At 46.4% G+C, this 19,204-nt stretch overlaps 1 protein-coding gene across 2 annotated transcripts in view; it reads right to left on the reverse strand.

Annotated features, from left to right (window-relative positions):
- Nucleotides 1-4,109: 4,109 nt before the first annotated feature.
- Nucleotides 4,110-19,204, reverse strand: part of LOC139380511 (PR domain zinc finger protein 1-like) — a 16,192-nt gene continuing 1,097 nt past the window's right edge. The window contains exons 1-7 of one of the 2 annotated variants that reach the window (XM_071123228.1): nucleotides 15,778-15,955; nucleotides 13,086-13,403; nucleotides 11,142-11,261; nucleotides 9,899-10,151; nucleotides 6,611-7,668; nucleotides 6,374-6,502; nucleotides 4,110-6,252 (exon numbers count right to left, since the gene is read on the reverse strand). In XM_071123228.1, the coding sequence (XP_070979329.1) occupies nucleotides 5,659-6,252; nucleotides 6,374-6,502; nucleotides 6,611-7,668; nucleotides 9,899-10,151; nucleotides 11,142-11,261; nucleotides 13,086-13,403; nucleotides 15,778-15,804 (2,499 nt within the window). In that variant the 5' untranslated portion in view covers nucleotides 15,805-15,955 and the 3' untranslated portion in view covers nucleotides 4,110-5,658. Of the gene's footprint in view, nucleotides 6,253-6,373; nucleotides 6,503-6,610; nucleotides 7,669-9,898; nucleotides 10,152-11,141; nucleotides 11,262-13,085; nucleotides 13,404-15,777; nucleotides 15,956-19,204 lie in introns of those variants that run through there. The other variant, XM_071123235.1, reaches the window with a different exon arrangement.

The raw sequence follows: 19,204 nt of genomic DNA on the forward strand, positions 1-19,204 counted from the left end.
TGTTGATATTTGTTTGTTAATAAAAAATTAAATACATCACTTCCGTTGTTTGGCTGTGCCTATTGCACCTTTCGAAAATGAGGTGGATAATTAAGCCTTGGGGAACAAGAGGCGGTTCTGTATCATAAATACAGTCGCAGGTAGATGGGTTGACTGGCCCTCGTCTATCGCGTCGGACCGAACAGCTTCATCTGCATGTGGCTATATTCATGATAGAGCACTGCCTCGCTTGCCTAATTGCTTTTACAAAACTATTACCAACATATTAAAATAACAATGAATTACATATTTTCATTAACGTTATTTTGAACAAGAAAAAAATCGAACAGAAAAGGTGGGAGATTAACGTGGTAACGTGATTTGAGATTCATGTACCTGTGAGATTGAGAATCTGACTAATAGTTGCGTTGTCTTCTCTTTAGCAGTTGAAACGCAAACATTTAAAAACAACGTGGCTTGTGAACAAAACAATGTAAATAGCCAAGAAACACAAGAACAAAGTATTATTTCAGTTGACGTGCGTTCCAAGTAAATTAGACCAATTTTTATGCGCGTTCGCAACGCTTCTAAAAAGGAATCTTTCACTCAGCTCTTAAGGTGCACACAGCCCCCAGCCAGGCAGTGTTGCAGCGCGGGGTGGGATAAGCAAAAGCAGAGTTTCCCACACTCCGTCCAGCGCGCCCCCCCTCCCCCCTTTTTGGTTTTTGCTCTGATTCAAATAACCAACTAGTCATCATGCTTTGATTATTTGAATCAGCTGGATCGTAGTTCTTTGACTTTGTGCAATTAATTTACCAGCTATGAAATTTAACAAAACAGAATAAATACTTTTAAAACAACTACTGCAACATTTATTTAGCTATAAATGTGATCATCATTTACTATTTATATTCACAAATGCGATTGAAATGCTCACACTTTGGACCCCTGACCACCCTCCAACTTGGCTGGTGAAATAGACATATTTACCCACCAATGCCAAAATCTACCTGCATTTGGTAGGTGGCGTGTGTTAATTTTAAGGCCCTGATCACAGAACCAATACTTGCTCACAGTACATTTACCCACATTGATATATAGCACCAGCTATAAGCCCCCTTCACACACAGTTACAGTCACACATAATACATAACCTCTCTCATTGAAGTAGCAAGGATATTGTTTGCATATGTGCATATGATGTGGTATGGAGAGAGTAAGAGAGAGAGAGAGAGAGTTTGTGTGTGTGTCACATACAGGTTCTGAGCCAGGATCGAGGGAGGGAGACAAAACGAACGGTGTGTGGTGGCAGGAAGCGAGGGAAGGTAATCATAATTCTTAATCGGAGGGCTTCACACGTGGCTCGTAAATTCACACAGCAGAACACTAATTGCTATAATGCCCGAACAACTCACTCCCCTTCCCATCCTTACTCCATCTGTGTCATCTGGATAGGGCCGATGACAACACTGTGGAAATCTGTGGGCCACTAGTCCCATAAGGGACTAGAAGATTCCTTTCTCATGATTATGTAAAGATGTTAATTCATATAAATTCAGTTTTTTGGGTGTCTCAGCAAGAGAAAGTTACTCAGCAAATCTTTTCAAGCCTGGTGTATCCCACAGGGCGGCGCACAATTGGCCCAGTGTCGTCTGGGTTAGGGGAGGGTTTGGCCGGGGTAGGCCGTCATTGTAGATAAGAATCTGTTCTTAACTGACTTGCCTAGTTAAATAAAGGTTAAATATATACATCTGTGATAAATCTGCACCTCGCACAGACACACACTCACATACTTGCACACATATGCAGATGCATGCCACCTATGCACGATGGCGGTGACTCAGCACTACATCACTGTAGCCATCTTTGTTCAGCCTCTAGCTTCATTGGGACAGATGAGCTTCATTTGCTGCTCCTTTGTATTCAACCACAGTTCCCCTTGGTTCTCAGATGCTAGTTGCACAGCGGTATGTCCATGTGTTCAAGTGACCAACTGTACTGCTCATAATTTCTCCCTTCTCTGCGGTCCATATGACCCGGTCACCATGTGTTCTGGTCCTTATCTGTAACTACGGCTCGCCTCTTCTGGTCTTCATCTGGTCCTCATCTGGTTTCTGTTTTTGTCCTAAAATGGGGTCGACTTCCTGTCAAGATGGGCTAAAGGGGACAGGTTCGGGAAGTTCTATGAGGCAGAGAGAGATGTATCACATCCCATTGAGTTTGATGACCCCCCCTTCTGCTTGCGTAATGCTGTCCTTGTTACAGTATATTTATGGCAAAGCTAGGGTTTGTTTTCCGGAAACATCCTCATCGATGGCGTCAGCCTGGAAGGGAACTCACAAGTTGGTATTTCGTTGTGTGCGTATGCGTGTGTGTCGGGGGTCTATTTCGTCTACGGTTTCATTGATAGAAACTAAGACACACATAACGAAAGAGTCTTGTGGAGAGAACATTAACTTGCAGATGGAGACGCGAAATACAACTGACACTTTTGTGTGTAAACTATCGCTTAGCTTTATTTACTCCTCTGTCACACAGCCAGAGTGTGTGTGTCTGTGACAGTGAAAGAGAGGGAGAGTTGTAAGGTCCAGAGCCATACTGTTTTGAGGCAACATGTTGCCAACTGAGTTTAAGAGATTTATATCCCATGTTCGTTTAGGAACATGAATAGCACCAATGTTTGCGTGTCTCAAGGGTGACTCCACCAAAAAGTATTTCATTTCACAATGTTCGACAACACCATAAACCAATAACGTGTTACTCACATTACCAACCAGTTGAGGTGAGGTCCCCAGTTAGGTTTAGGGAAGCCCAGTAAGTCTGTTTTCACCCACTCAGTCAGTCAAAAAAAGTACCATCCCTAAGTCATGCTAGCTGGGGCAGTGGAACTTGCTGTGTCAACATCTGATTGTTCCGTTTCCCTGATAGTAATAATAGGATGTTGGAGAGAGAGCAAATAGCCCATGCTACGTTAAAGCGAAAACCATTGAGTCAGAAGGTGAGAGCACAGGATGTTTTCGGTTTGACAAAGAGCACGTAGGCTACGCTACAAACTCAGACGACAGTTCTTGTTTGCTAATGCAGAAGATTCACAAACAGGAGCAAGTTTATAGGCAAATGGTAATGGCTACATTCCAGCTAGTCTTGAAATAAACCAAATAAATGCTAGGTCAGAAACATGAATAGCTCAGCTGTGCTAGCTAGCTTAACGTTTACATTATAATAGAGCTTGTTTATGATTGTGCCTTGTAGGTCTACATACAGGCAACTGCCAAAATAAAGGAAACAAGTAAACGAGGGTTCTAGCGGATGGATCTGTTATGGTTTAGGTCCACTCAACCCCTTTATGTTGGTGTTTCCTTTATTTTGGCAGTTACCTGTACGTGCCTTACTCTGAAACCAGAGTAAGGTGATGTCTAGTACTTTTACACTGCCCAAAACCATTCTGTTTTACTTGACCAGGAGGAAAACAGGTATGTTATGCTGCTGTGTATACTACACTGTGGGTTTGATTGTAGAGAGCCTGCAGTCTGTACTGAATTATTCACTTTTTCAATGAGCAGACGCTCATGAGGAAATGGTGCAGGATAAACTGAGGATAAAAGACCGACCACAGTTACTATTGCCGTGGGGTAGGGGGATGTGTTCCAAGTGTACTCTTATTTCCTTTTCCTGTCTTTTAGTTTAGCACGGCACGCAATAAACTTTATTTTTAAATGGACAAACCTTCAGTCCTCTTTACTACATATCGACCATGCATGCATGACTAGAACATTCATAAAAATCTTGTGTTGAGGTCAATGAAAGGTTTGTGTGTCTTCTAAATACACTATTCTCCATTCATTCCATCCCTTGGAAATTCTTCCAGTGTCTTGATCTAAACCAAAAAGGCATGCTTACCACTTTGATGATGCCTCATATTGTCCGAGGCAAAGTGGTGTCTCATTAGTTTTAACTAGCTACCTCTCCTGTCCTTTCCTCCATGATCACTGATCTGGGGCTACATGAGAGGTGGAAGCAACATGATCTACCAGAAGCCATAGAATACTGAGACCCTAATGTCTGCTAGCTGCTTCTCCTAAAGCACAATACCCAAAACAGGAGGCAGATAAAAACTCACACACACAGAGTCAGATTAGAACTGTGGACATTTATCATAAATTTACATTTTGCACATAAATAACTATGTAAACAGAGACAGTATTTTTTTCCAATTTCTCTCCTCTAGGGCTAAAGATGAAAGGGGACGCTTTGGTCATACTTTAGGGTTGGAGGAAGAGAGGGAGAGAGAAAAAAAAGAGAATGGGGACTGATGTGCAACTGCTTCCAGGTCACCGGCATGGGGTCAGTTGCTATGGAGACAAACCATATGTCATCTTACAGACATTATAACAGTCCAATCATATTGAATAGTGGGAGGAGCACCGGCAATTAAGTCATAAAGGGGAGGGGCCAGTGCATAAGAAGGCCGAGGTGCTTTGGTCTGTGCCATTTAAGAATGAGAAGGGGGATACATTTTTCTCAAACAAAACAAAAAACTACAAAACCACAGCTAAAGAGCTAACACTTCATCACAGACAAACAGTAGTCTTGGTCTTCTTTTCGATTCTTTAAAAGTCTCTTCTTTTTGGTGTGTTTGAAACTAAAGCCAAGTAAACTTTGGTTACTCGCCTCGAATCTGACAAATCCCATTTGAGAAGGTTTACTTGGTCCCCTTTTGCTATTGACAGTGTTTTGAAGTTCCCTTGGACTGTGGGCGGGGGGGATTCCCGGACTCACAGTCTTTATATGCTACATATTGAGCAGACTTCTCTGCACTTTGGATCATGTGGAGCTGCACTCCAGTTCATTTGAGTCTTCAAGTAGCAAAAGCAATAAATAGAAACACACTTGCCTTCAGTTTCCCTCTGAACAGACACACACATACTTACACTCCTACTCACAGGCATACAATCATACACACATTGAGGTAACTGTTGTTGAAAATATACAAACAAACAAAAAGCCCTTTTTTGTAGAGCTCAGGATGAGCGTGGACATAGGGATGCTTGCTGGAAGGGTCAGAAGGTCAAGCAACACCTTTTCTTTCTAATCAACAGTTCGTGTTCACCTTTGGCAAAACAAAGTTGTGACCATTGACCCTTTTTTAACCTGCTATATTGTTTAAATAAAATAAAAAAAGAGAAGTGGGTACCCCTGCTTCTCAACAGGTCACACAGGACAGATACAGGCAGAGAGAGAGAAAGTATATACAAAAAAATGGCCCCAGAGTGAAATCAAAACCAGAAAAACAAACAGTTAATTACAATGAATTACCTGGTCATTGTCAACATCACTTCCACATATTGCTTTTTGAAGACAAAAGAATTGCATAATAAATTAAGGAGGTTATATAACAAATTGAACAAAAATAACACTTGGAAAAGAGACAAATAATAGTAATAATAATGATATGAAATCCAGGGATTGTCCTGTCTTAAGTGTAGGACACAGTGGAACAGTTTATTAGTCTGGGGACAGTGTCTCTTGGAGCCCTGAGTACAGAAGTCCCTGAAAGTTTGAAAACCCCAGTCGCTACAACCATCAAAAATATATTCAAAAATATATAATACACTCGTTGCTCCTGCTAACCAAGTTCTCAGAGCCACAGTCTGACTCAACGTCCTTCAAACGGTGAGCTCAAGCCTGTTCCTCGGACTCCTGCTTGATCGTGACGTTGGAAGGAAGAAGCGGACTGCTTCGGCGCAGTTTGATAACCGACGTCTCATTGACTGAATTGTACAGGCCGTAACCTGTAGACTGGAGCTCACTGGCGCCGCCCTTGTGGTGGTGGTAGCCGGAGGTCTTGAGGTCCATCTCCCTCCACAGCATCCCCAGGACCTGCTTCTCCAGGACAGCCTCGACCTCAACCCCTCCCTGGAGCTGGTCCAGCCTCTCAGAGTGGTCGCTCATGTCGAAGCGCTCAATCTCCTCGTTGATGCGCTGGAGCTCTTCCTGGGTGGAGGGGCTGGGTGTGGGGCCACCTGAGGAGGTGACGGCAGCCAGACAGTAGCCCTTCAGGTGTAGCCGCAGGCTGCACAGGTGAATGTAGTGGCGGTGGCAGTGGGGGCACTTGTGTGGCCGCTCGCGGGAGTGAAGGCGCTTGTGCAGCTTGAGGTGGACAAACTGGGTGAACTTGGCAGGGCAGAGCTTGCACGAGTAGGGCTTCTCACCCGAGTGGAGGCGCAGGTGGGTCTTTAGGTTGCTGGTGCTGCTGAAGCGCTTATGGCACACCTGGGGAGAAAGAGGACAAGTGAAGGGTTAGAGGAGGAAGTTCAGCGTTGCTTATGTATATGCTGCAGCTAGCTAGCTTAATAGGCTTGGCGGCTAGCATAGAATTTGTGGTGGTCTTTACCGAGCACTCATGGGGCTTCTCTCCAGTGTGCACCAGGAAGTGTTTCTGCAGGTGGGCCAGCTGGGTGAAGCCCTTACTGCAGGTCGAACACTTGAAGGGTCGCTCACCGCTGTGGACACGCAAGTGCACCTACACACAGCAGGGACAACGTTACGTCAGTTGGGTTCAATGCAAGGGAACACAAAGTAGTCTGGCTGCATGGAATGAAGGGAGTGAACAGAATGTCTCTAGTCTCACCTTGAGGTTAGAGAGCTGGCCGAAGGTCTTGCTGCAGACGTTACACTCGTACTTGATCTTGCCGTTCTGCTTCTTGAGTGGGTAAGGCAGGGTCTTGTAGCCTGTAGAGCCACCACCACGCTTCATCTTGCTCAGGTTCATGGCCTCCTCCTGCCGGCCGCTGGCACTGCCCAGCAGGGCTGAGGTAGGCTTGGTGGGCACACGCTCGCTAGGGGCTGCCGTGCCCGCTGTAGGGGAGCCGCTGGTGGGGGCGTGGAGGTGCCCGTGTGGGTGAGGATGAGCATGGCCAGGGTAGGGGTGATTGGGGTAGTGGGGGCTGGCCTTGTCCTTGAGGGTGGTGGCGGCCAAAAAGGCACTGGTGGGGGCGGAGTGGAGGAAGTCCCTGTGGGTGGAGAATGAGGGGTGGGAGGAGTCAGGCAGTAAGAACCTTCTCCCCGCCTCCCCAGGCAGCAGGGGCATGTGGGGGGGCAGCAGGCTGCTGAAGAGAGGGTACATTCTTGGAAACATGCCCCCAACAGTGGGCACCCCACCCCCAGGTAGTGGGTAGTGGTGGGGTAGCATGTAGCGGGAGTAGTGGGGGCCGGGAGGGTAGAAGGGCGAGGAAAGGGGGGCGGCTGGTGGAGAGTAGCCTGGGAAGGGACCCAAACCTCGGGAGTAAAAAGAGGATGGGGGTGTGGGTTGGGGAGCTGCGGGGCTACCGTGGGGGCTACTCTCCGGACTGCTCCGCGCCGACGGACTTGGGGTCGCTGACGACTGGTTGCCTGGTGATCTGATCGCTGTGTAACCAAACTGTACCGGGCTGGTCTTACAACTCAGGAACTCTTCAGTCAGATGAGGGTGGGGGCGGAATGGGGGGTAGAGGGCACGGGGGTACAGAGGTCGCTCGGGGCTGTCAGCACAGCGGGGTCGTGTGGCCAGTGGCCGGCTGGGCTCCCTCTTGCTGGAGGTGGTGGGGCCCCTGAGGATGGAGGAGACACTGTGTTCTATCTTGACTGGGGCACTGCTGCTGCTGACATGCTCCTCACTGGCCTGCTGCTTGGCTTCCAGCAGAGACTGCTCTGTAGAGGGTTGAGAGAGAGAGGGAGAGCAAGATAGAGAGGTCAGACACTGTTCTCCCTCTGACTGAAGACCCCGTTTCCCTTTGACTTGGTGTCAGGAGCATTTTAAAGTGCCCACAGGAAGAAAAACTTATCTAGACATGTCTTTAGCTTAGGAGAAATAATAGTCTTTCAGCTGTAGAGTGTGAGGGGGGAGGTGGGGTTAGGAACACAGTAACCCAGTGGTCCAATTAGAGCGACAGATTTGACGAACGATCATGGGGGGCTAAAAGACAGGAAGTGAGGCGTGACGGCTGCCTCTGGGCAGGGTGTGTGTGTGTGTGTGTAGAGGAGGTGGTCTGGGGGCAGATAAAAATCAAGATAAAATCCAAATGGGGGCAGGGCTGATTGAAAGTTTCCTCTCCAAAGTTTGGCCTCAACCTGCCCTCTCCTCCTGACTCTCTCCCCCCGTCTCACACACACCATGACAAAGAGGCCTTTGTTCCAGGCTACACACACTAAACGCCTCTGCTTGTCGGTTAGCACATCCTCACCTGTTAAACCTCCATCAGAGTTGGGGTTTAGAGTGGACATCAATCCCATCCATTTACTACCCATTGTACCTTTACTAGAGGGTCACGAATCTGTGTGTGTGTGTGTGTGTGTGTGTGTGTGTGTGTGGGTGTGTGTGTGTGTCCACTAACGTGTATATACATTAAGCTTTCCAGCACTCGACAGACTTTCAACCAACACAGTGACCCCCACACCACTACTGCGGCAGTATGTAAACAGAGGTTATCAGTGCCCCCCGCACCCCTTTCCTCCTCCCTGTCCTCCCCCCCAGATAACACCACTCCCAGCCCTCCTCTCTTTCCCCTCCTTTCTTACAGAAAACAAACAGGGTGGCCATCTTGGAGATATCAATCTGTCAGCACAGTCCCGCCGCCAGGAAGTTCAAGTAGTCAATAGAGGAGACGCTTTTCTTCCTCTCCTCCCTCCCTTTTCTCTGTCTCTCCACTTTTAAAGTGCCAAATAAATTAGGGAGAATGCCAAGGAGCCGTCAGCCCGTCATACACAAACACGCACAGGGGCACGTGTGCGCGCACACACTTTTGAGATTAAAAGAGTGAGTGTGTTGGAATGAAATACCTCTCCGGGTATGTGTGTGCTTGCATGCAAGGGAGAGGGGGTGTGAGTAGGATAGTATGCGTTTGAACGAACACACATTTAGAACAGGAAATGCTAACAGGTGCCATATGTCTGTGCAAAACGTATAGTCATTGATTGTCACACACACTCTCAAATATGGAGAAAAAAAAACAGCTGTCACACAAAGACGGAGAGCGAGTGGGAGAAGAGCTTGAGTTCAGTCATTTCAGACCAGCCAGTTCTGCTGACTCACACATAACCAACACACACACACACACACACACACACACACGTCTGGTTCTACTATGACTGGGTTAATGGAGAAAGACACAGGGAGAGAGATGGACCGAGACAGAGAGAAGAAAAACAGAAAGAGGTGAGTATGATGTCATTCCCAGGTCAACAGGGACCCCTGCAGTAGTGGGGTGGTTTAATTACAGGGGCCATAGAGAAAGAGTAGGGGCCAGAGGGGCCAGTACCATGAGGGCGCCCAGGCCCCTGTGTCTCTCTGCCCCAGGAGATGTGCATCTCCCGGGGAACTGTAGTCACTACCTACTACACCTGGAGGCAGAATGCTGGCTCCTTCCATCCCTACTCTGTCTGGCGCTCTCTCTATCTCGCTCACTCTTTTTTTCCCCTCCAATCCATCACATTTTTGTTGTTGCTTCCTCACACACTTACTCATATTTGCATTTAGCTGATTGACTTTATTTATGACCAGAGTGACCACACACACGCAATGGTGGCGCTGACAGAGATGAAAGGTCGAGGGGCTGTGTGTGGTAATGCCAGGCTGATGTTCAGAGAGGAAGGAGACGTGGCTCCCCTCAGAAACACTGTCAGGCTCTCACAAATATACACTCTCGCGACACACAAACACTGAGCAGGTAGGTGCTAAATAAAATAACTCACACTCAAGATGACCATGGAAAGTTAATCAACATAATACCAATAGTACACTATACTTCCAAGGATACAACGTTATTACTATGTAATAAAGCATTGCATACAGTATATGATCATCATTATATAACTGACAGTTTACAGTGTTATTACTATGGTATAACATCCATGTAATAAGGTTTCATATGAAAGGTCTTACTGAGTTTCTGCATCATGAGCTCTCCAGAGGGCGGGTAGTGGAGGCGGTGAGCGAACTCTGGGCAGTACCACACCAGCAGCTCGGTGCCAGGGGGGATGGCCCTCACCGTGTAGAAGTAGATGTTCGTGCCATTCTGGCACGCCGCCAGGTTCTGCTCCTCCGCCGAGTGGGCCGGGTTGACGTAGCGCATCCAGTTAGACCGCTCCTCGTCCAGGCCGTCCACAAAGTGGTGGAAGTCGCCCTCCGAGTATATCTGAGGGGACGGAGAGTAAGGAAATGGTCAAAGGTTAACAGGCAAGGAAGTCTCAATGGCAAGTTTAGAACGCTCTAGAAAAACTGTGCCGAGTAACGACTAAATATGTCGACAAATCATATTTTTAGCAGCGCGAGTGTAATATCATTAAAGTGTAGACTCGTTAAATCTCTCCCCTCCTACACTCCAGACCTTATAGCCAGTTATACAGACAGATGGTGAGACAGCGAGTAGGAGCCTCTCCCCTCTTATACACGTCCAAAAGAGTTGAGTCAGAGGATACGTCACGCTGACAATGTCAACGACACTCATTCTGAATCTTTCCCCACTCATAGACCAGCCTCTCTCCTATCTGACTGTGGCCATCAACATCATCACCGAGAGAGAGGCCTATAACTCTGTGTTGTTGTGGCTTGCCTGAGCAAGGGACATGAATAGAACGCATTGCTATGGGATGTTGTTGAATCTAGGTGAGTGCCTGTGTGTGTGTGTGTGTGTGGGGGGGGGGGGGGTGTGCTACATTGTCATTGTTCCTGGAAGTGACAAGCACTGTTCCTGTGTACAGTGTAAAATAGTCATATTCCACTACAGTTCTTACTGTACTAGCTGCCACACTGATCAGACAACCACTATTGAACAGCAGGCTTCACCCAGCAGATGTATCATGATGAAATAGGTGTTGAGGGTGTGTGTGTGTGTGTGTGTGTCCGAGACAAGTATGCGTATAAAAACTGCATACACACAGGATGTACCACACACACACACAGTGGAGAGCCTTAGTCTCAGAATGATTAGAGAGAAAACCCCTTCTGTCTCCACACACAAACTTCTTCAGAATGCAGAGACCCTGGCCGTGACGTCACACTCAGTCAGTCAGTGGAACAGGAAATGACCTATGATTGTTTTTCTTCCTCTGTGGCTGTCTTTTACTGAAAGTGAAGCGCTCGCTGTGTGTGTGTGTGTTAGTGGACAGGAGGGAAAACCACTCACCCTCCAGAAGTACTTCCTGTTGGCGTCTTTGGGGACGCTGTCTGCAGTGTAAATCTGACCCACCAAGGGGCCGAAGCGTGTTCCTTTGGGGATGTACTCTCTGCTGGCCACTCCAATCACCTACAGGACAGCGATAAAGACCATTAGTTGAAGTGTGTGTGTGTTCGGTGGTTAGAGGATTTACGTTATCACATCCTGCCAGGAGGTCACAGTCTTCACATGAAGACGGCCGGAAGAACCCATCATGATCAAATCAACAAACAAGGCTGCCTCCCTCTCTGTGTGTGTTTAATTACTACTCTGTACTAGAAAGAATCTGTGGCCTAAGGTGGGAATTGGACAGTCACACTTTTTCCTCAAGCCACATTTGCTGTGTGTTTTAAGTGTGTGAACATAAGCAAAACATACACCTAACCCTTATCCAGTGCCAACAGGAAGAGTTAGACACCCTGAGGGAAAGAGTTTCCTCCATCTCACCCAGGTTGTGACACAAAGCATCTCGCCCTCCTCGCCTCACCTTCTCTGTTCCTTTCTAATTGACCACAGGGCCACTCCCTCTGACACCCACTCTCCTAACCACACAACACACCCTACCACATCAAAACAACTCATTATCTAAATAGACTGTTCGCCTTAAGAGGAAGATATCCACACCTGATATTGAAGAGCTTTTGTTCCTTGCAAAACAATTTACATTAAAAATAGAAGGGAAAAAAACTTGAAATGGGAGGGAGGGAGGAAGAACAGCAAGGGAAGTGCATCTGTCTGAAACTGAGGGATTATCAAACCTAGACGTTCAGCTTATCTCCTAACCATGAAACTCTGATGTATTCACCAAACCCCCTACACACAGTCTACACTTGCACGCACGCGCTCGCACACACCCTTTCCCTCTTCATGCATATCCTACACAAAACACCCACCCCCTAAAGGATTGGGAAATCCCCCTTCCCATTTCCACCCCAGGGCCAGACCATGTCTCAAGATTAGGGGTGTTTTGAGGATAACTTATTAACTGACTTTACAATGCTCTCTAAATGACTAAGTCAATATCCTTTGATCACTGGTAAATGCTATATTCTTTCCACATCCTCTCATTTTCCTCTATCAATCTTAGTGGTCCCTTCTGTGAAGGTGATAAATATTGACTGATACCGTATCAGGTCGTAAACAAACGTGGTGGGAAACACTCATTCTCACACACACAGGGTGATAAGAAACAGATGAGCAATGACGAGGAAATCTATTAATTGCAACCAAATCATGCGGTCTTGATCAGGTTAAAACCACAAAACGCAACACACTCCCCCACCTAACCTTGTGACCCCTCACACATATTCTACAGTGTTCAACAGTTAGACTGGGGATCAGTTCGGGTTGTGAAGAAGGTGATATTTGGACAGAGTTGGACAGGTAGGTATGTAGGTAGGGAGAGTTGGGTCTGGTCTAGTGTAGGACTGACTAGTGCGCCCTCTAGGGGATAGAAGAGACAGCGCGACAAAGTGTGAGAACATCGAGGGATAGACACACAGAGACAGGTATGGAAAATGGTTATCAGGATGTGTGGATGAAGCTCCTGTCAACAGCAGGGCTAAGTATGATTAATGACTCTTCATGGATGGGTGGGAGCTCATTTCTCACTGCGGAGGGTCTGTAGCAACCTGCATCACACCTCAGAGAGAGTGTGTGTGAATTCCCCTCCACACTGGGCTTACACACCACTCCTACAACACATACAGGTCGTCGCCGTGCTCCAGTGTGCGATCTTTTACAACGAGACACGCTCCTCACCACAATTTCCCCTGGCTGACATTTCTCCTGCTGTCATATTTTACCTAAAGTGGAGTCATGCGAGTTTGGGGGGGGCATATGGGTTTACAGACGGTGTGTGTATTTATGCATGTATACACACACACACACACACACACACACGTGTCCTCCTACCTCTTTGGATTCCGCAAGTTGTTTGAAGGCCAGGTTACGAGGCAGCGAGGCCTCTGCTCTCGTTAACCCCTCGCTCTCCGTTCCTGCCTCCCGCGGAGTATCCTTGACGATGTAGGTACACTTCTCCTCAAACTCTGCCTCCGTCCACTTCATCATGTCCGCCTCCTCCATCTTAGAGTCTGTGTCGGTGGCCATTTTGGATCCTGTGCCCATCTGAGTTTTCGTGTCCCTGTGGGGTTCTGTGTCCATTTTGCCGACGTCGTGCTCTACGGTGTGGGCCCCCTCAGTAGTCAACATGGCCGAGCTATGAGAGGTAGCCTGAGAAAGGGAGAGCGAGTGAGGGGAAAAAAAGATCAAGAGACAGACAGATGGAGAGAAGGAGAAAGGAAAAAATGTGAAGGGGAGAGATGAGATAAAGAGAACAGAAAGAAAGACAAGGGGAGAAAAAAAGGGGGGAGCGTTATTATCCAGTATGAGTCAGTGAGTGGCGAGTTCCTTTGAGACTGGCTGACTAAGCAGACAGTGTCTGTGCTCTCTCTGTGGGAACAAGAGCCACAGTCGACCGACCCTACTAGCCTCCAGCCCAGGACAGTCTGATCACCACTACTCTCTACTTAGAGGGAAACACTCAATCACAGGAAACCATCAACTCTATTCAAATAAGTTACATAAAAACGTATTGAATCCAGAGTGAAAAGTCTATGAATGTTTTATTACAGATGAGTTGTGAGTATGTATGTGTATGTATGTGTTATATACTGTATGCTGATCTGGCTAGTGTCTCAGGGCAAGACAGATTGGTCAACCTATCTGCACAAGTCATTGGTCAATGGCAGCCAAGCTGTGAGTCCTTTCTGTGGGCTATGTAAGTTGGCATAAGGTCAGGGCCAGCCACACAACGCACCCCCCCGGTCTCTCTACCCTCCCTCTTCATTCCCTCTGTACCCTTCTCCCACTCTGTCCAACCTACCCTTCTTCATTCCCTCTGTACCCTTCTCCCACTCTGTCCAACCTACCCTTCTTCATTCCCTCTGTACCCTTCTCCCACTCTGTCCAACCTACCCTTCTTCATTCCCTCTGTACCCTTCTCCCACTCTGTCCAACCTACCCTTCTTCATTCCCTCTGTACCCTTCTCCCACTCTGTCCAACCTACCCTTCTTCATTCTCCCTCCTTGTCAAACTGTCAACATCAGTATCTTAATCCCCCTCTTCCTAATGCTCTCTCACTGTCCCTATCCCTCTCCATCCCCAGGGTGGAAAAAGAGTCACAAACAGGGGAAGGCGGAGGAAGGAAATCCTGTCTGGGTCTGAATGGAGCTAAAATTGGAAGCAGAGTAGCGGAACCGGCAAATCATCCCCAAGTGTGTGTGGGACAGTCGGGAGGGAGCGCCAAACTTTTCCATTTGAGGGGCCACAGCAGCACAAACAAACTTCAAACGCTCCCCACCCAAGACCATCTCACACACACAAAAAAACAGTGTACGTAGAATAAATGATCGTATGTCAGATTGTCAAATTTCAAGGCCGATGATAGACTGAAATGCAACCTGATACGCCGTCACACACTCACATAATTCAGGAAAAACGTACCATAACCCACACCAGAAATCTACTTGGCCCTCCAACAATCTCCAAAACTAAATCACAACTAAAACCTTGACAAAATTCCCCAAACCTTGACCAAATTCAACATGACCCTATACTCAACAACATTCACTCAAGCCAACAAAACAGGTTCCTAGGAGACTAGTGTAATTAATGAACTTCTGGAAGAGTAACAGAATAACAAATCGCTTTTCCAACATTTCTTTAAAACAAACTGTACGGCAAACAATATCCCAAATAATTACATACATGAAATTATAATACAACAAACAACAAAATACAACAAAATATTCCATTTCAATTTCGAGTAGATCCTTTCAAACTATTTAATATTGTGATATTATTTATTGGACATTGATTTCATGAATATCCTTTAAAAGGGATTTAAATATATAGATAAATATAATACCAAACACTAGTCGAAATCTGTTCCTGCTAATAAAGACATCTTTCTATGACAGCTGTGCAAAACTAATACTGAAACTGAGAACCTGGCCAAAAGCAACTGATTTATCCCCCCCCCACACACACACACACACACACTTCTGTTCAAATATTCGATAAACACTACTGATATCGTTTAAAAACAGACTTTGAAAATACAAGTTTCAAATTTAAGCAAGCTATAACCAATGACAATTTCTGGAATTTTAATAATTAAAATCATTCTGCTGAAGTGGACAAACTACAATAAGCTTAACAATTTAAACCATCTCAATACTCAAAATGATTGCATTTAAATATTCTAATACACAATATATTGAAAGTTTAACAAACTCATTGCATAATGGAGTGGCCAGACAAACAAGGAGAAAACCGTATGACTTATACAAATAAGTCATTAAATAAACCTTCATATTTGTCGTCACTGGATTCATTTAGGAAAGTCTTTGATTCTTATTACAAGCAAAACAAATGTAATACACAACTTTAAATTAAAATCCTCAAAACTGATCATGTGATTTAGGGAAAAAAATGTAGTAAATATTTCCTTAAAATAAAGTGAAAGTACCAAAATAATAATATATATTTTTTAAATTCTACAAGACTCTTTCTCCATTGACTAGGGTTCAGTAGCGTACTCACCGAGAAGCTTTGGTCCCAGCCACACATAGGGCCGAATGATCTATCACCTGGGTGAGAGTGTTTGTGTGCGCACGTGGGACAGGTGCAGTTCACCCTCTCCCCCTCTGATCCAAGCACTATTCCAGAGTGTGAGTGCTGTGTGTGAGCGCGTGTGTCTGCTCCAGTGAGTGCCTTCTGTTTAACTGACTGCCCCTTGACAAGTGAGGGAGATGTTGATTCACTCAGTGGTCCCTCCCTCATTCAGTCTCCACTCCCCCTCTCAAGGACCGCCCACCACCATGAGGAACACGATCGCTTGCAGCTCATTCAGGGTAGCAGTGGCAAACGCACAATGCCCTATGGAAATAGCAAGCGCTTTCACCTGAGGCATGAGCTCTTGCTGCTCCACAAAAAAAACACACAACAATATCGATTGGAACATAAAAGTACCATCACACACCTGAACATAAATTCAAACATTCTCCTGCAGTCTTCGAAAAACTTGAATACATTAGAAAAGGTTGCCAGTTCCAAATCAAAGTCTCAAGAACATATTCCCTCAACATAGGTGATTGTTGTGTAACGGTGCCACTATTATATATCAACAACCCCCCACAGACACACATAGATTGGGGGAGGGGGGGTGTTTATGAGTCTTAATGTAGAAGGAGGACATCCTGTGACAGTGACTCAATGCCCCTATACTGTTTACCCAGCACAGAACTGCGGACAGACGTTCCTCTCACACACACAGATACACACCCTCTAGAGGGCGACGCTGGACTGACCTCATGGCTCAGTCTCACCAACTCATCCCTCTCTCCTTCCCTTTCTATCTCTCTGCCTCTGGTAATAAACTGAGGCATAAAAAGACCAGGGCTTGCTGACCCTGGTTAAATACACCACTAAACACCGTCTCTCCTCCTCCATCTAGTCCTCTTTTTCTCCATCCGTGGTCTGTATATCAGATCCTCATAGCAAAGCCCACTCAAAGCAAGCAACCATGTCCTGGAATTCAACTGGAAATCCCCTACTCTCCCCCTCTTGATTGACATTAGTCTTGAGTGGGGCGGAGTGGAGCGAGGGCTAATGAAGAATGATAATGAAGAAAATAAAACATGAGGCAGGGGAGGGCGGCAGGGAGGGAGAGAAAGAAAGGACATAACCGGGTCTTCAATCCTTCCCTCTTCCTTTCTTTCTCCCCTCCCACTGGTGACAGAGAGTTGACCACATCACTCGCTGCCTACTCCTTCCTGCCAACAGACGACCCACCGGTCCCAAACACACACGATCTGCACCCCAGCTGGTCTACATGATCATGCTCTGTAGCGACCAACCCCTACCGAAAAAAAACATCTCCCTCCCTCCAGAAAAACAAGTTAAGATTTCAACTAAACAAAAAAAACATCTCCCTCCCTCCAGAAAAACAAGTTAATATTTCAACTAAACAAAAAAAACGAGGGAAAATAACATCTTATCGCTTTTGAAAGTCACATGTGGTCCATCCCTACCCGCTTGCTGGCTAGGAACAATCTGGGCCCAGTAGGCTCTCCTGATCCCTTTCCCCTCTCCTCATCCCTCTCTCTGCTTAAACTGTAAAGGAAGGAGGGGGCGCAGGCAGGCCTGAGGCTGAGGGAGGGGTCCCTCTGCTCTGAAGTCAAATGGCTCTTTTTGTTTATGCGCAGGCCGAGGAGGGTATTTAATGTGGCCTGCATGCCTGGAGGAGAGGGGGGGGGCACACAAAGAAGGGCATGGGGACCTCCTGTCTCTGTTAGTTTTACAGAGGGCTCCTATTAGGGCTAAGAGTATAACACACACAGCATAATTGTGGTGCCAACACATCAGAAGGAGGTAGGGATTATGAAAAGAAAGAAGAGAAAGGCGGTGAGGACGAGTGGGTGGAATGGGTGGGGGTGGCTAAACCACAGGTGAGATTAGCAGCCATTCCAAATTCCTGGTTCTCTCTGAGACAAGAGGCAAACTTTATTGACTTCATAGCAGATACAGCTTAACGGTCCTGCTTTTCATGTTCTTGTTGTCACAAAAAGAGAAGTACTGGCTACACTGTCCATTTCTCATTCAAGGGCCCTGACTGTTATTCACATTGTGAGAGAGTTTGAATATCACAATCAATCTTCCCAAAACTTTCCCCACAACAGCATTGGATCTTATCTTGAGAGTTGATCTGGAGTGTCACTGATTTTCTCCCCTTTGTCACAATATGTTTTAATTCCGGTCTACAGGATGCCTCTCACAAGATCATACATAGCAAGAAGATTGTTATTGACCATTTCCTGTGGCGTGTGTGTGTGTGTGTCAAACGAAGCTTGTATCCGCTTGAACTTTCCTCAAAAAGTGTGCGCGGAGGAGGCACAGTGGATTTGGGTGTTGTTCTGGAAAGAGTTAGACCCTCAATGGAGGAACCATTAGGGGGGGGGGTTAGGCCAAGCCATTATCCCATTTGGGCTGAGGGACCTGTGTGTGTAGACGCGTGGCATGCGTCAGGTCGAGCCCCCCTACAGCGTAGAGCAGGGTGGGGTTGAGGCATTGCAGTTGCTCTCATCTTGCCAATCCACCACGGCTGCACACACACACACACTCCCCCCTCAGCCATCTGGAGGGACTGTCCACACGGCGGACACGTGTGTTACGATCAACACCACCAGACAGTCACCCTCCTTAACCCAGAGGAAGAGCTAATCATGGTCTATTTGGCACATGCCACTGATTACATTGTACTTTTCATTACGAGTGAAACAGGGGCCAGTGGCATTGACACACTGCTGACAATGAGGCAAGGAAAGAGGGGGGAGTGAGAGTTAGCCCATCAAACACTGGAGTCCAGATAGAGCTGGCCTGCCACTATCACAAACGTCAAATGATGTAATGACTTCATCACTTCCTGTAATAAAAATACTACAACGTTTGCTTCATAACTCAAATGCACATTTCCCAAATATTAGATTTATGAAATCTTAATTTTGCATTAACTCAAAGACTGAACAATAGTGTAGAATGACAATAATAGTGTAAGTAACAAGACTGAGGTTCTCTTGTTTTTCACAGAGAGAAACTGATGTGTGCGCGTGTGTGTGACTGATACCCTGGGCAAAACGGACTCAACTCTAGAAACTATAAATGAAACTTTCAACCACTAAATCGAGAAACCTATTTAAGCTCGCAGACCTTTTCCGCAGGTAAATGTTTACCGAGGTTCACAGTGCATTCCCGTAAACAACCCGAAACGTGCGCCCAGTCACAACCAGAATCACATGCCTCTTCTTTTCGGCAATGTGAGGGAAGTCATAAGCCTACTGCACACACAATGATGAGCACAGCACTTTGTGATAACACAACCTTCCAACGTGGCTGCGTCATCGGACAAATGTCGAATTACTGACATTTGTATGATAGCATTGATAAGTATATGTAAACCCCACCATGGTTT

The sequence above is a fragment of the Oncorhynchus clarkii genome, chromosome 2 (assembly GCF_045791955.1).
Source record: "Oncorhynchus clarkii lewisi isolate Uvic-CL-2024 chromosome 2, UVic_Ocla_1.0, whole genome shotgun sequence".
Classification (NCBI taxonomy): domain Eukaryota; kingdom Metazoa; phylum Chordata; class Actinopteri; order Salmoniformes; family Salmonidae; genus Oncorhynchus; species Oncorhynchus clarkii.